The 16,878-nt window shown below is 41.5% G+C and overlaps 2 protein-coding genes across 2 annotated transcripts in view; both read left to right on the forward strand.

Annotated features, from left to right (window-relative positions):
- Positions 1-349: 349 nt before the first annotated feature.
- creg2 (cellular repressor of E1A-stimulated genes 2) lies at positions 350-2,926 on the forward strand. Its single transcript, XM_054615641.1, has 4 exons — positions 350-834; positions 1,246-1,415; positions 1,879-1,992; positions 2,113-2,926. The coding sequence occupies exons 1-4, from the start codon at positions 415-417 to the stop codon at positions 2,252-2,254; spliced, it is 846 nt and encodes a 281-aa protein (XP_054471616.1). The 5' UTR covers positions 350-414; the 3' UTR covers positions 2,255-2,926.
- Positions 2,927-4,578: 1,652 nt separating this feature from the next.
- mgat4a (alpha-1,3-mannosyl-glycoprotein 4-beta-N-acetylglucosaminyltransferase A) overlaps positions 4,579-16,878 on the forward strand; it is a 31,274-nt gene continuing 18,974 nt past the window's right edge. The window contains exon 1 of the mRNA XM_054615454.1: positions 4,579-5,415. Coding sequence (XP_054471429.1) covers positions 5,322-5,415 — 94 coding nt within the window. The 5' untranslated portion in view covers positions 4,579-5,321. The remainder of the gene's footprint in view (positions 5,416-16,878) is intronic.

The following is a 16,878-nucleotide window of genomic DNA, read 5'->3' on the forward strand; positions in this document are numbered from 1 at the left end:
CTGTCGCTTTAATTGTTATATGCCTATATTACAACCACTAAAACTGGTCATAGGTTTAGTTTAAAGTTTTTTAAATGTAGTTAAAAAATCCAGTAAAAAAAGGTGAATTAAATATGTTAGTAGCCTTCTTTGTTAAGTACAAGTACCTTACATTTGGGTTTGAGTAAATGTACTTTTACTTTCCACCATTATTTTAACAACACGGCTCTAAAATATCAGAAAGTTTTTCAATCATTCTGAAAAAAAATTGAATGATTAAAAAAAAAAAAAAAATGACTTCACCTGGTTTGCCAGTAGAGGTCGCTGTAAAACTGCTCTCTGTTGCAAACAGATCCCCGTGTTACGAAAGCCAACTCCAGTGAGGTTGTAAACACAAGTCATTGCGGCCATTGTGGGAGAGCTCAGTATTATATTATGAGGGCCTGTTACTTTCCTCTGGCGGTGTTTGCCAATGTCCTGTGTCTGTGTCAAAGCTACACCCTGAGGAGCTCGGTGTCCTGGGTCGTCTCCTCCAGCGATGTGGTGGAGGACGCGGACCTGTCGGAGGAGGTCGCCCCGGCGTTGCTGGTGGACGGCGCCGGGCTGTGGAAGCAGTCGTATCCGTCCACTAACGTCCTCGGAGACGCCGCGGACAGCCCCGGAGAGCTGGAGAAACCGGAGAACGAGAACGCGGCGCAGCTCTCCTCCCGGTTGTTTTCGTATCGGTTGGAGAAGGTGAAGAAGTCCGGCAGCGGCGGCAGTCCTCCCCCGCACCAGGAGACCGCCAGGACGGCCAGATACATAGCGCATTACAGTGACTGGGGACATGTGTCCACCATTTCAACCCAGGACAAGGTGAGACACACGGTGGTCCTCATGGGGTTTCTCTGGACGGGGACTCGTCTACTGAGGTCCAATTGTGGAAGGCAAACTATTACATTTGTACAGTTTTGAGGTTTATTTCCAATTCATGCAACGTTATACTTCCACTCCACTACATTTGTCTATGGTTACTTTGATTATACAAACACTATAACTTTCAATTCATCAAATTAGAATATATGATTGCATTGTTATGGATTGTGCAAATGGAGGACCTTTAGTCGTGAAAGGAAAGGATCCAAGTACTTCTTCCACCACTACTCAGGTCATACGAGCTCTTGTCACCTTAGGGTGCACGCACCCCATTGTTTATCAAAAATGTTAAGATAAGATTTGAATTTTGCATATTTTATTTATCACTTGACTGTTTGTTAATATCAACAGATCAAAGGTCTCCCCTTTGGCAACATCTTCTCCGTCAGTGATGGACCGCTGGACAACAGCACTGGAGTCATCTATTTCTATGTGACTGCAATGGACTACACCGTAATCGACCTGGAAAGTAGCCCCTATGCTTCGCTCACATTCTCAGAGGCTGAGGGAGAATTCTGCAGGTAAGCCCCAGCTTTTATTTTACTCCCCTAAACTCATGGCCATTTGTGAAAAGGTCCAGAGCAAACACATCTCTACAGGGCCCCCCTTTAATCCATGGTTCTTTCCAGAATATAGGCAATATGTAACAGTTCTCCCTGCTTAAATACCAACTGGTCCCAAAGTTTTGTGTGTGTGTGTGGTAATTTGGCTAAACAAAATTTATTTGTAGAATATGTAACAAAGCACAAACCGAACTAATAAAGGTCTTGACTAACTAATTTAAAAGAGGGGCCGTCTTCGACACAGATAACAAAACAGGTACCACCCTGAATTACTTGAATCATGGCATTTGACAACTTTAAAACTGCTTATTTTCAAACAACTAAACAGTATAATTCGTACAAACCAGTTGAGGTTTAGAAAAGCTAGAGCCCTTATTGTATGTGTGTGTTAGATTGGTAACATGGTCTTCTGCGTTTCAAGGCAAATGGTGTACGACCCGGAAGATCCAAGATGTGCTCGACTCACACTAACAGGCAAGATGGTGGAGGTGGTCCCAGAGGAGCTCGGGTTTGCAAAAGAGGCAATGTTTTCAAGGTAACTCAACTAATGGAAGATGTGGTGTGAATGAATACGCGTTGCCGTCCTTCAACCCTGATAATAAGGGGGAAAAAACTAAATGTTCAACATGTTCATGTGCTACTTTTGTCTTTGTAGACACCCTGTGATGGCAAAGTGGCCGGTGGGGCACAAGTGGTTCTTCATGAAGCTGGAGTTGATCCAGGTCTGGCTGCAGGACTGGATCGGAGGCATATCGCTGATCCCGCTGGAGGAGTACTTCAAAGCAACGCCTTTTTAAGAACACACCCTTCCCTCTGCATCATGCCAGCCTATACAGATCAGTTCAGCTGTAAAACGGGCAAGAATTCCCAAAGCAGCAATTTTTAAAGAATATTTGCCAAATAATGTTGCTATTTTAATTTGTGAAAGTGAGTATTCTTCACTGTTGCCCCATACAATCACACAAAATCAGTTCATCAGTTTCCTGTGTTTGGTTTGTGAATGCATTATTATACTCGACAAGCGAGTTCAAATCGAATGATCGCAGTCATCACAGCTGTCTTAGAGAATTCTACGTCATTTAATATATTCTTTATGGACATTGATTACTGATTTATGGGTTCACGTTAAAATATGTGTGCCAATTGAAAAACCAATGAATGTTAGCACACACAATTATCGTGCATACTTTTTAAGTTAACATAAATTTGTTGTGTTGAGTTAGCGTTTAAACCTTGAAAGAGAATTTGTAATGTTAACACTTCTGAGCTCTGTTTTTTCATTTTGGGACTGAAATGTGAACGAGTGTTTGGAGTTCAACGTTACGTGTAGTTATTTTATTTTAAATCTAGTGCCTGGAAATAACTGGGACAACTATGAGTTTGCATCAGTTACTATAAGCTAGATTGAACTGTTGTCGAGACGGTCTCATCTCAAGGTCTGTTTATTCGCTTTCAATAAATAAATATAACTTGAAGTGAGATTGTTTTGTGCACTGTTATTTCAAAAGGTCAAGATGAACTCTGTTCCTTGATTAGCAATATGCTTTAATATCAATGAAGCATGATAGCCTACTAATAAGTGCTTTCGTGCATCGTACAAGCAAGACTCTAATATAAAAAGGACCATTGGTTTCAAATATTGAGTTGAATGAAGTTATAGTTTTAGTACTAACTCACTGAATGTGACATCAGTAGCCTGTATGCCAACAATAAGGACTTATAGAAAGTCGTCTCACATGTGAAATCAAAATGTGTCTTGGTATTTAAAGGCCTATTAATTGGTAGGGCCGTTCACTTATTTTCAATTAGCGATTGCCACTGTTTTGAACATGCCTGTTGGATTAAAGAAATGATGTACATTACTTCTACATAAATGCGGTTGAGGGGCCTGTCCACCAGATGGCGCGCTTTCTTAGGTTACCTTTCTTTTTCAGTATTTCAACCTGTAGTAGGTGACAGATTGTGGAGGTCCAGAATCGCACAGTTGTAAATACTGCTTGAAACAGTGGTTTCACATCAGTGGTTTCAGTGTAAAAGACACTCCTCACACATGTCCTACCGGTTTAACAAGTGGATACATGAAGTAAATGCCATCATGTATCCATCGAGATTCAGCCTGTCATAGGAAAAACCTGTTAGTCTGAACTTTTCCGGCACCGCTTCTGCTCTCTCTCTCTGTCTCTCTCTCACTCTCTCTGTATCTCTCTCTATACATCTCTCACTCTCTATATATATATCTCTCTGTCTCTATATATCTATCTCACGCTCTCGGTCTCTCTCTCCTCTCTCCGTCTCTCTATATATATCTATCTCACTCTCTCTCTATATATATATCTCTCTCTCTATATATCTCTCTCTGTCTCTCTCTCTCTGTCTCTCTATACATCTATCTCCCTCTCTCTCCGTCTCTCTCTCTCTCTCTCTCTATATATCTCTCTCACTCTCTCTCCCTCTCTATATATCTCTCTGTCTCTCTATATATATCTATATCTCACTCTCTCTCTCTCTCTCTCTCTCTCTATATATATATATATCTCTGTCTCTATATATATATATCTCACTCTCTCTCTGTCTGTCTCTCTATATATATCTATCTCTCTCTCTCTCCTCTCTCTCTATATATATCTATCTCACTCTCTGTCTCTCTCTCTTTCTCTATATCTCTCTCTCTGTCTCTCTATATCTATCTATCTCACTCTCTCTCTCTATATATATATATATCTATCTCACTCTCTCTATATATATATATCTCACTCTCTCTCTCTCTCTCTCTGTCGCTCTCTCTCACTCTCTGTCTCTCTCTCTATATATCTCTCACTCTCTCTCTCTCTCTGTGTCTCACTCTCGATATCTCTCTCTCTATATATATATCTATCTCACGCTCTCGGTCTCTCTCTCTCTATATATATATATATATATATCTCGCTCTCTCTCTCCCTATCTCTATCTCTCTCTCTGTCTCTCTATATATATCTATCTCACTCTCTCTCTGTCTCTCTATATATATCTATCTCACTCTCTCTCTCTCTGTCTCTCTATATATATCTATCTCACTCTCTCTCTGTCTCTCTATATATATCTATCTCTCTCTCTCTCTCTCTCTCTCTCTGTCGCACCAGTTGCCAAATATCGCGGGAGTACGCAGCTCGTTCCTTTAAACGCTGTTGTGTGACTTGAACGAAGCCGTGTGGCTCATCACCGTTAAAGTTACCTCTGGCCGGTAAACGACGTCCCTTTGACGGAGGAGAAGATAGACATGTCTCGTACTCCCTGTCGTTTTGAGGGGCTTCAGGTCGCCACGTTGTCGCGAGGCTCACCGTGAGCAGCACGCTGCTCTGTGTTGTGTTTAAAGTCATCTGTTGCCAGTCGGAGCGCTGGGGAGGAACCAACGTGATCCGAGGCGTCGCCAGGCGGACTGACGTCACAGAGCGGGCAGCCCGTTACACACTGGAAATACCACCGACTAGTAACGAACGACTGTCTGTCAAAAAGAAAAAAACACACCATGAAGTGTGTCGACAGCTAGCTCGCCCTCTCTCCACCGACCATGTTTGTCACGGAAGGCAGCTGACTCGTGACCGAGCCCCGCAGCACGGTACAGGAGGAGCCAGCCTCACCGACACGGAGAGACGCACCGCGGCGGAGGGCTAACTTACACCCGAGCAGCCAGCTCCCAGCGCAGGAGCCGGACTAACTAGAGCGTCTTTTTAGTTTATTTTGTGACCGTTTGTAGCCCCCACCCCCCCGTATGCCGGCGCCTACGCCAGCCTCCACAGCCTGAAGGCAGCGTGAGAAGGACGGAGGGAGGCGACGGAGCTCCGGGGTCCCCGACACTCAGCCGAGGAGAGGCGCCGCTGAAATGAGATGAGGCTCAGAAATGGAACTGTGGCCACTGCGATTATCTTCTTCACGTCCTTCCTCAGCCTGTCCTGGTACACAGCGTGGCAGAATGGCAAAGGTAGGTTAGGAGCACGACGGACACACACTGTAGTGGTACGTGAGCCGTAGGGCCTCGTTGACAAACCAGCAGACATCCAGCTGACGTGGGTCTCGCATGTCGGGCACCTGCAGTCCTCCGCCCCCGCCGGACCTCATCCGGTTTCGATTCCAGAAACAGGCACTTCAACTTGCATTAACCAATGGGTACCTATTACTACTTAGCCTGCCTCACGCCCTGTCGTTAGTCTCGCGTTCATGTGCATATCTTTTATGTATTAAGTATGGTTTTCCAGCTCTGTTGTGCTCGTTTTCACACTTTTGAAAGCATGGCAGATGATGCAGTCAGTCCCCACTGCTCATCTCCACACTGCTCTGTTTCCAGTCAACCTCAATCAGTTCGGGGTAATCGAGTATGTCCCAGTCAGTTTAAAGCACCAGGCAGAACAGTTTGCAACTCTTCTCGATGGACACAATCATGTCTGTTATCTGAATATGTACCATATTGTTGACACGTCCTGTCCAACATCCAGGCTGAGGCTTTATTACACAAGCGTCTTGTGTTTTTAGTATTATACAAGGGCAGAGTGCTTACTTTCCAGGGTCAACCCAATCCATGTGGGAGGGATATGGGCCTTAGTTATTTGTTATCAGCAGAGTGTAAATAATTGCAGCCTTTAGATAAATTCCAAGCCAAGGCTTCATGTTGTGATTACTGCTGAGCTTATCAGCTTGATGAAATATTTTACTTTTAAATGGAGTCCAGCGAGTCCCACTAGAGCACGTTGGGACTGGTCCTTGGCTTGATGAACGTGGGTGTGCTAGGCAAAGGTCAAGTGACGACGGCCTCTGTTTTGTGTGTTTTCACCTGTTGATAGTCCAGTTTCTGTTAGCAGAACTGGGGTATTAAAAGCATTGGCTAGTAGTTTTCTACAAGTGCACTTTGTTTCCGTACCTCACAGCTGTCTCTTGTAGTTGACATATGGTGAAACGTACAACCCTTGAATCATTAAGATATGCAGTTTGCATCCGCTGATCATTAAGGAGAAAAATGTGAGAGAATGTGTGCATTTGACCTTAAACTCTTGTGGATTTTCCTTATATCCTAAACAAACTGAATTCTCAAGGATGACGCATAGCCCATTTTTTTTTTTTACATACAGCAATGACTATGGCTCCTTTGTAATCAAGTTTCCAAATAAGCTGTGACAGTTTGGCATTGGGCCAGCATTCACAATACCAGTACCCTTCATTTTTATTATTTGCAACTGTGCTTTTTCTACTGTGACATATTAACATGCCTTCAGTGAAAAAGACCTGTGAGCAAACTGACACTAGAACTACTATTCAGAAAGAGCTCAACACACTTCTACTTGGGTTAAATCAAGCAAAAAGACAAAACACAAGCAAATGAAGAAAATTAGGGATTTCCCAGGAGTGGATCCAACTGGGTATAAACAGATACCTAACATTAAAAAACTTGGATCGGGGCCCCAAAAAAGTGCATCAATATATCTCTAAAGAAAACCTCGTCATCTGCTTGCATGCTGCCTTTGTGTGTTCATTTAAACAACATATGTTACTTTTTGACCAAACATGCTGCAAATACAATAAGGCATCAAGTAATACATACCAACAACATAACTAAAAACATAAAGGAAGCTCCATTGGGATGCAAAAACTAGCAATTTGTAAGGGGCAAACTATACATATGGGGGCATATAGACAATATCTCCAAACTATAAGTAAAATCAAGACTGTTTTTCACACACCATCAATGTCGACACAATCATACATAGTATAGTGTCATGTAGTGTCTGTAAATGGAGCAAGTTTTTTTTATGTCAATTGCGTTTTGAGAAATTGGAGAATGTGCTCCCTTAATTTGATTGTGTTTTGCTTATGTGCAGCATGTCCTTTCTAAATGCAGCCTCAGACTTCTCCCTCATTTGTTTAGCAGGGCAAAAAGGAACCATAGTATTGAACACAGCAAACTTATATGTTCAGTCGAGGTTCATTTCAGTTTGGACTACACAATGTGTCAAATGTTTATGTTGTGGGGGTTAGCAGGGTGTGAGCAGAAATGAAGATCTCTTTTGGGGCTTTTAGTGAAAGCTGCAGTATTGATATACACTATAAACTCTGGGCAGCAGTTTTTGTGAAGGCCACTGACACAAATGGCTCAAGAGTTGCATTATTTTTGCACAACACTTGGCTGCTTTTTCTTTTTTTTGTGACATTGATTAAATGTAACTCTAAGTACTAGACAATAAATAATTATTTTAAAGGTCGCAAATAGAATGCAATTGCAGAAAACGATTATGTCTCTTACATATTTCAGTGTATTAACCCAATGGTCCATAGATCTTTAATTAGTGTTTAGGCCTTACCTGCCACAACAACATCACAAGCTTTATTCATGTACTTTACCCTGTATTGCACTGGCTCCTTGACATTATGTTTTTGTGTTGTTTCTTGTCTTAACATGAGATGTATGAAAACGGCTTTTCTTTCTTTTCTTTTTAAACATACAAGGCTCTTTTATGTGCCATATCTTTTCTACCTGCGGTTATAGATGGCTTTTCCTCTTGATGCTGCCTGGCGTGGGTGTTTAGAGTGTTTTCGGCCTCAGGCATTGACTCGTTCTGAAAATGAGAATTTTCAAAACCTGCTTCAGTTGTACACAAAAGACCCATTTGCATTTAGGCTCTTGGTTGTGTTGTATGATTCCGTTACTGTAGTCGATAAGACACTCGTTTTGGGTGCTTTTTGCGGCAAAGAGATAATCTTGGGCCAATGTTTTTATTTCAATTTTTCACTCTCTTTGCTTCCAACAGCCTGTCTTGTTCTTGGTCACTTGACTGCTGTGAGAGCAGTGCCAGTCAGCTGTCCAAACACTCCATGTTGAATGGCTCTCCAGAATGTGTACTTCTCTGTCAGAGTCCGCCTCATCCCCCAGTGAGAGACTGCTCTCTGGTATCCGCCTGATTATATCCTAAACACACAGGGTTGGCTTAGATACAGGATAGATATGAATGATAATAAAGTAGGGGTTGGGGATGACTGTTTGACTAAAAGTGCAATCAACCCAACCTTTCGTGATGTGGCTAGAACAAACACGATCTAGATCAAGAAGGGCCTCCTGATGATGAAGTTCACTGGTGACACAGCAAATATGCATTATAGCCACCTTGTTTGTTGTCAACCTGAAGAAATGGCGTTATACTACCATCACCACATCATGCCACCACCACAAGTTGGTTTTAAACATTATTTCCCCTGTTTTAAATGTATTTTCTTTCCCCTTAAGGCATACTTATTTACCTGCTTTGCTTTCCTTATCAGGAAGTCTCATTGAATCAGAATCTCTACCACAAGAGAGACCTGACAACAAATTATATTTATACCGCCTCACAAGATGAGTCAGTCGCACAAAGCGGTCATCACACACGCACGGACACTAATCAGAACAGTCACAAATATTATTTAAATACCAGTAAGTAGAACTTTGAAATCCCACAGAGTTGTGAGTGTTGCTTACTGAGTGTGATACATGTCTAAAGTGATGAATCGAACGCCGCTGTGGTGATGCTGTCCAATGGTTTAAGGATAGAATGAGCATATCAGATATATCTGTAATGTAGTGTAAAAAGTATAGAGTTGTATCATGTTTTTCCCACTATTAAAGGACAAGCAAGCTCTGTTCCGATTTAATTAAGTTATAGATGGGATGTGCTGCAGATGTTTTCACGGGTGATATGATTGTTTGAATTTTGATATCGCTTTAGTTGAGAGCTTTGAATGTATTCATGTTTTGTTGCTTATTGTTTCGGCAGATTTTCTTGCTTGTTAAAGTTGCCGCTACCAAGCACAAAGCACTTCCCTTTTTGCAAATGTGACTTCCTATTTCTCCTGGGCTTCCTTGAAACCATGCGATCCCCCTCCACTGTGTTTAAAGGCATGGTCTTTCCTCCATCATCACATCATTCCAAACACAATGGGCCAAAAATAGCACAAGTGATTGCAGTAAAAGGGGGTAAGCTAGCAGATAAAGGAAGGTTTTAGGTCAGATACATGGTTATTTGGTTAGAATGAAAGAGAATATGGCTTGCACATTGTGTTTTTTTTTTTCCATTTTGTAGTGTCTGGTTATATATTTGTGTGTGTATACATTTAGTTTGTGTGCACTGTGAGGCAGGGCAGTCTGCCAGCCAACGCCTAAGTGGCCTGGAAGGAAGACGAGAGTAGAAAGGCCAAATCTTAAAAGAGAGAGGAGGAGAAGAGCCCTAGGTGGGATGTACGATGGAGAGAAAGGATGAGAGTGCTGACAAGGCAGTAAGGCCATGGGATAAGTTACTTTTTTTCCCTGTATTTTGTACCCTGCTTAGTCAAACACACACAAACACACACCCACACACACATAAACCCACCTCTCTTTATCTCGGACAGCCCGTACTCTGTCCAAACAGGAACAGGCGTCTTCAGCTGTTTGTGAGTGCACAATCATTGTTGTTTCTCTCCTCGTGCTTCTGCTCAGTTCCTGTATCCCACACCGCTGTTCATTCATTCATTCATTCATTCATTCATGTACCGTATTTTCCGCACTATAAGGCGCACTTAAAAGCCTTTAATTTTCTCAAAAAACGACAGTGCGCCTTATAATCCGGAGCGCCTTATATATGGATTAATTCTGGTTGTGTTTACTGACCTCGAAGCGATTTTGTGTGGTACACGGCGCTCTGTCAACATGTTTTAGTTGTAGGAGTGTGGGAAACAAAAGGGCTGAGAAAGGCTTTTTGTGGACGGAGTAAATAAACGTCGGCTTTATTTCACACTCTGCATTCGCTCTGACAACACAACAAGCGCTCCCCGATCCCACATCATTAACCTCATCAACCCGCTAACGGTCATGGGTAATGTAGTTGAATAAACCTAACAAGTAAATATAACGTCAACAAGGCTAGCTCGCTGTGAATTCTAACCAATATTGTCCTGCTAGTGAGTGGTCACTACATAGTACGACTTTGGTAAACTACAAAGCCGCACCGCAGCAGCATTACGGCCACCGTAGTCAGGAGCGTCGCGGAGTAATACATACTGTGCTTCACCATAATATTACAGTGTGTGTGTATAAGGACCCAACATGGCTCCTGTCAAGAGACACGCTGACGACGCGGACTTCAAACTCAAGGCTGTCAATCACGCAGTAGAACATGGGAATAGAGCAGCTGCGAGAGAATTCAACGTTAATGAATCAATGGTACGGAAGTGGAGAAAGTTTGACTGACTGACTGTTTTGTTTCGCTTAATGCGCCTTATTGTCCGGTGCGCCTTATATATGAAAAAAGATCGAAAATAGACCATTCATTGACAGTGCGCCTTATAATCCAGTGCGCCCTATAGTGCGGAAAATACGGTATGTTCCTTCTCTTTTTCCGGACGTAATTCACAGATGACGCACAGTTTCTCCTCAATGTCAGGGAGGAGATATTTTGACTCTTACTGTTCTCTTGGGTAATCTGTGGCATTAGCTTGGTGTATACAAGAACCGGTTTGTACATGACTGTGTCTCTGTTGATGGAGGCATGCAGACTTCCCTGCTATGTGGCAGCTCTGCTGAAGCCGATGGGCCTTTCATTTACCAAACACGAGGAGTTTTAAAAATTAAGAGCGGGATATATTTCACAGGAATTCATAAATTATTGGCTGCACACAGGCAACCCATGCACTCTGTAACTCGCTGATATGGGGAGATGAGGACATTTTCATCACGTGAATGCTTGTGGCCACGCTGATGTAACTGTTATTGGTTCCAGGCATATTTGTTTAAAAGTGTACTCACTGAAACCAGAGCCAAGACTACAAAAACCAAACTGTCAGTAAATATCAGCTGAAATGAAATATACAGTGGGTACGGAAAGTATTCAGACCTCTTTAAATTTTTCACTCTTTGTTTCATTGCAGCCATTTGCTAAAATCGAAAAAGTTCATTTTTTTTCGCATTAATGTACACTCAGCAACCCATCTTGACAGAAAAAAACAGAAATGTAGAAATTTTTGCAAATTTATTAAAAAAGAAAAACTGAAATATCACATGGTCATAAGTATTCAGACCCTTTGCTGTGACACTCATATTTAACTCACATGCTGTCCATGTCTTCTGATCCTCCTTGAGATGGTTCTACTCCTTCATTGGAGTCCAGCTGTGTTTAATTAAACTGATTGGACTTGATTAGGAAAGGCACACACCTGTCTATATAAGACCTTACAGCTCACAGTGCATGTCAGAACAAATGAGAATCATGAGGTCGAAGGAACTGCCCAAGGAGCTCAGAGACAGAATTGTGGCAAGGCACAGATCTGGCCAAGGTTACAAAAGAATTTCTGCAGCACTCAAGGTTCCTAAGAGCACAGTGGCCTCCATAATCCTTAAATGGAAGAAGTATGGGATGACCAGAACTCTTCCTAGACCTGGCCGTCCAGCCAAACTGAGCAATCGTGGGAGAAGAGCCTTGGTGAGAGAGGTAAAGAAGAACCCAAAGATCACTGTGGCTGAGCTCCAGAGATGCAGTAGGGAGATGGGAGAAAGTTCCACAAAGTCAACTATCACTGCAGCCCTCCACCAGTCGGGGCTTTATGGCAGAGTGGCCCGACGGAAGCCTCTCCTCAGTGCAAGACATATGAAAGCCCGCATAGAGTTTGCCAAAAAACACATGGAGGACTCCCAAACTATGAGAAATAAGATTCTCTGGTCTGATGAGACCAAGATTGAACTTTTTGGCGTTAATTCTAAGCGGTATGTGTGGAGAAAACCAGGCACTGCTCATCACCTGCCCAATACAATCCCAACAGTGAAACATGGTGGTGGCAGCATCATGCTATGGGGGTGTTTTTCAGCTGCAGGGACAGGACGACTGGTTGCAATTGAAGGAAAGATGAATGCGGCCAAGTACAGAGATATCCTGGAAGAAAACCTCCTCCAGAGTGCTCAGGACCTCAGACTGGGCCGAAGGTTCACCTTCCAACAAGACAATGACCCGAAGCACACAGCTAAAATAACAAAGGAGTGGCTTCGGAACAAGTCTGTGACCATTCTTGACTGGCCCAGCCAGAGCCCTGACCTAAACCCAATTGAGCATCTCTGGAGAGACCTGAAAATGGCTGTCCACCAACGTTCACCATCCAACCTGACAGAACTGGAGAGGATCTGCAAGGAAGAATGGCAGAGGATCCCCAAATCCAGGTGTGAGAAACTTGTTGCATCATTCCCAAGAAGACTCATGGCTGTACTAGCTCAAAAGGGTGCTTCTACTCAATACTGAGCAAAGGGTCTGAATACTTATGACCATGTGATATTTCAGTTTTTTTTTTTTATAAATTTGCAAAAAGTTCTACATTTCTGTTTTTTTCTGTCAAGATGGGTTGCTGAGTGTACATTAATGAGAAAAAAAAATGAACTTTTTCGATTTTAGCAAATGGCTGCAATGAAACAAAGGGTGAAAAATTTAAAGGGGTCTGAATACTTTCCGTACCCACTGTATAAGTTCTTGGTAAATTATAACACAAAAAAGTAAGGGGTCCAATTAGCCTTGTATTTTTTTTTTTGTGTCAGCTATTTTCCTGATTAGCTTTATCAATTGTTTTGTTTTTATATGACACAGTATAATTTATGGAAATGGTGGGAGAAATGACTGAATGCATTAGATGATTATCTAAATAGTTGTGTATTATTTTCTGTTAACTCAGTAAATGGTCTAATTGTTTCAGATCTAAAAATATTTTTTGTAGTGGACAAGTGCAGCCAGTAAGTGGAAGTGAGCAGTGCGGGGCCACGTTTTCAGCTCGTTGCTGTCAGGCAGCGTGCTCTGCCACAAAGACACACAGCAGGAGCCTATTGTGACTACAGCACAGTAAAGGAAGAACAGTGGGTGTAGGTCAGAGGAAACAATGAGCCCGATGTGAGCAAGCAAAATTAAGAATCTGGGTTGGAAAGTTGCGAAGAGGGCAAATATTGGTCCAACTTCTTCTGATACTGCTTTCATTTTTGACCCCATAACCCTTTCACTTTACTTTAAAGGTAAAGTGAAAGGGTTGTGGTGTATTGCACAAAAAAAGGACCGATTGAGACAAAGGTGTGCATTTTCTCTTTCTGCAAACTACACAGAACCGTTCAGGGAGTATCACTTGCCTTCTCCTGGATCGACTTGCACTTCTACTCAGGAAAATACCACCAAAAATCTATACTGCTACTCTGTGTGTTGGTGGGATTATTCTTTTTTTTTTTTTTTAACTCTGTGTCAAGTTAAATGTTGCAGGATTTATACCTAGGGAGGCTGATAAACCAGAAATGTTTATCTTGTTTTAACTAGTGGCACTTTGGTCAGATCTTTTCTTACCCTTGGATAAAACCAAATGGGAGCCAAACCAACATGTTTGAACTATTCCTGTTTTAATCCTATGTCACAAACTGGGAAGCACGGCCCTGTCAAAAGAGGGAGATGCACACAATCAAGCAAATTAACCAATCATTTATTTACCTACAAGTTACATAAAAGGGAACGCTTAAACTAACAGTGGCGTGTGGAGTCAGTGATTTCAGCAGTGTAGGTGAGTGCATGAGTGGAAAGAGTGTAATCTCAAATTTGCACCATCTGCTCTACTTAAGAGGAAAAAAGCCTGTTTAAATGCTTTGTGTTGCACATAGCAGCTGCATTGTAGAACCACATGGCCAGCAGGTGCACCACTCTAGGGTGTTCATACTTGCATAATGCATGTGGACAATGTTTTGCATACGTGTGCATCTTATTCCTAGAGTTTGTCTGGCAGGTGGAACCTGTAGCTGCAATAAGAAAAGGCTCAATGACGTGGCATCTTTTCAGCAACAAAAACAAGTTTAAGGACTTTTAAATTGGTTAAGGTTGCTGTTTTTACACACAGAAATAAATGGGACTTCTGGCAAAGTGCTCATTTTAAATATGGTGCATTGGAAGGAGGAAGGCCAACAAGTTTCAGTTAACATGAAGTGATAAGTGCCTTTTTAGGAATATTAAATAAAAGGTGCTATATATGTAAATAGTGACATAAAAATAACAAAATAAAGTGAATTTGCTATAAATGTTGGATTCCTCAGTTAACCCCTTCCACCAACCTGTGGTATATAAGGGTAAGAGTTTGGGCTAGAACGTGAAACGACATTCCTCACTAGCTCTTTCTTTTCTTTTATACAGTTCTGGGCAGGTTATGTAGCTCTGAGGTCAAGACACTTGGCAGGCTGAATCCATAGTTTAAAATTAGCTTATTTGCTTTCTTACAAAGAGTTAGATGACTAGATTGATACCACTCTCATGTCACACTCAAACAGCTAGCCTAGCTCTGTTCAAAGGTAACAAAATCCACCAAACTCTCTTAAGCTCTCTCACTAAAACATTGTATCTTGTTTTGATCCATACAAAAACTATAGTGTAAAAATGTTAAATCGTTATTTTACTGGGAGTTATGTGCCCGACTAATCCTTGATCTGGACTAGTTGTCCGGCAGCAAGTGGAGACTCTGTGACGAATGGAAATTGTTTATGCTTGAAAAATCTGACTTGGAGAAATGCAACAATAAGTCCTTTAAGAAACAAGCTATCACGATGAAACCGTTTTTAAGAAGACTCAACGTAGTTCCGGTGAAAACTGTTGAAAGCTAGGTCGGTGGATCATCCTGAGTAACTGTAAAGGCACATTGGTGTAACGTTTAATTTTTACAGTGAGGAGTGAGCGCCAAAAACAAAAATATAATTTCTATGCCCGTTTTCAAGCGGTATATTTAAAGCCCCTTGGGGCAAATTTGTGATGTTAAGTTTTATAGATACGATTTGATTTGACTTGATATCTCCATACCCCAGCATAATTAACCAAATCTATGGCTAGAATGGAATTATTATTTTTTTACATGTATTTTTTGGGATTAACTGACCCTCTTCAAAATGTTGTAAATAGTATAACAACCATTTTTCATTAGATCACTCTTAATTTTTTTTTTTTCATCTCGATATTAAATGTTTTAAATACAACAGACCAGGGGTCAGCAAATTAAGTAGACAAACTGTACAGTTCATGCAGGGCTCTTCAGGTTTTGTACTACTACATGAAGGCATTAAAAGCCAACATCATATGATCTAATTCATTTTTTAAATTTGAACTGCAGTCAGCAGCATGCAAGGAAGGGAGAGCGAGGTCAAGGACAAGATCACCGTGAGGGCTTCTGATGAGCTAATGGACTGACTGATAAAACTCTTAACACCCTCTGGAGTTCTGGGATTGGATTTCTATTAAGTCTTTCTCAGCACACCAAGATCATCCTTGTTCGCTCCTGTGAAGTTTAGAAAATACCAGTAGTTTGATCTGTGCAGCCAATCTCTCTCTCTCTCTCTCTCTCTCTCTCTCTCTCTCTCTCTCTCTCTCTCTCTCTCTCTCTCTCTCTCTCTCTCTCTCTCTCTCTCTCTCTCTCTCTCTCTCTGACGTCCAACTTCAGAAACTTAAACCCTACGTGTGAGGTCATGAGGAAGCACCGTGCCATGACAGGGAGAACAACAAGGGCGTTGTGACAATGAATCACAAAGTGTATTTAAACATTTACCGCTACAAAGGAGAGCTACATTTTTAATGTAACTCCTCTGATTTTTGATCCCATATATTTATAGTGCAGCCTAGTTCCTTAATGAACAGTAGCAAATGTTGTTCTTAACACCTGTTTTCCTCTTTCCTGAGAAAAAAAACAATATTCTTCAGATATGTTTTATGTTTGTAGGAGCTTTAAAAAAATCAATCCTGTGAACAAAGTAGAGATGGGAAGCTTACATTTAGATTTATAAGTTAAAACCTGAACTTAAAAACCGATAGTCATTACATGCAAGCTCTTTGTCAACTTAGTCTCAGGTTTTCTATCAAGTGGCAGTGCACATGTGGACAATACAGAGTTTTTGTCATACTTGCCTATGTTGATTGTTTTTATGATGGATGCCATGACTGTCTAGAATTCATCTCTTTAAAAATGTCTTTGGATTCAATTTTTTTTTTTTATATTTAATTTTTCATCATCGATTTCGAGAGGTGATGCAATACTCATGACATGGATGCTCTGTACATGAGTGATACTTCATCATTTGGCTCCATTTTAAGGCTTTTTTTTATTCTGAATAGTAAATTGCAGTTCCATAAAAGAGCTCATTTACAGGATTAGAGCGTCTCAGCCCAAACCGGAAGTTTTGGTCGATGAGAATTAACACATTAACTTTTAATTTGCCGAATGAACGACTTTACAAGGAATAGCACGACTCCCTTTTGGCTAGAAGTGTGTTTGTGCGTGCCTGCCTGTCTGTGAGTTAATGTGAGGCCTTGAGTCTGTTCATTTTAAAGGGTAGTTGTTTGAACCCCCATTATATATCCGACTCCCCATTCCCTCCACGTATCTCATTAATAAATCAAATGAACGGAGCAGA

Source organism: Anoplopoma fimbria, chromosome 16 (assembly GCF_027596085.1).
Source record: "Anoplopoma fimbria isolate UVic2021 breed Golden Eagle Sablefish chromosome 16, Afim_UVic_2022, whole genome shotgun sequence".
In the NCBI taxonomy this organism is placed as follows: domain Eukaryota; kingdom Metazoa; phylum Chordata; class Actinopteri; order Perciformes; family Anoplopomatidae; genus Anoplopoma; species Anoplopoma fimbria.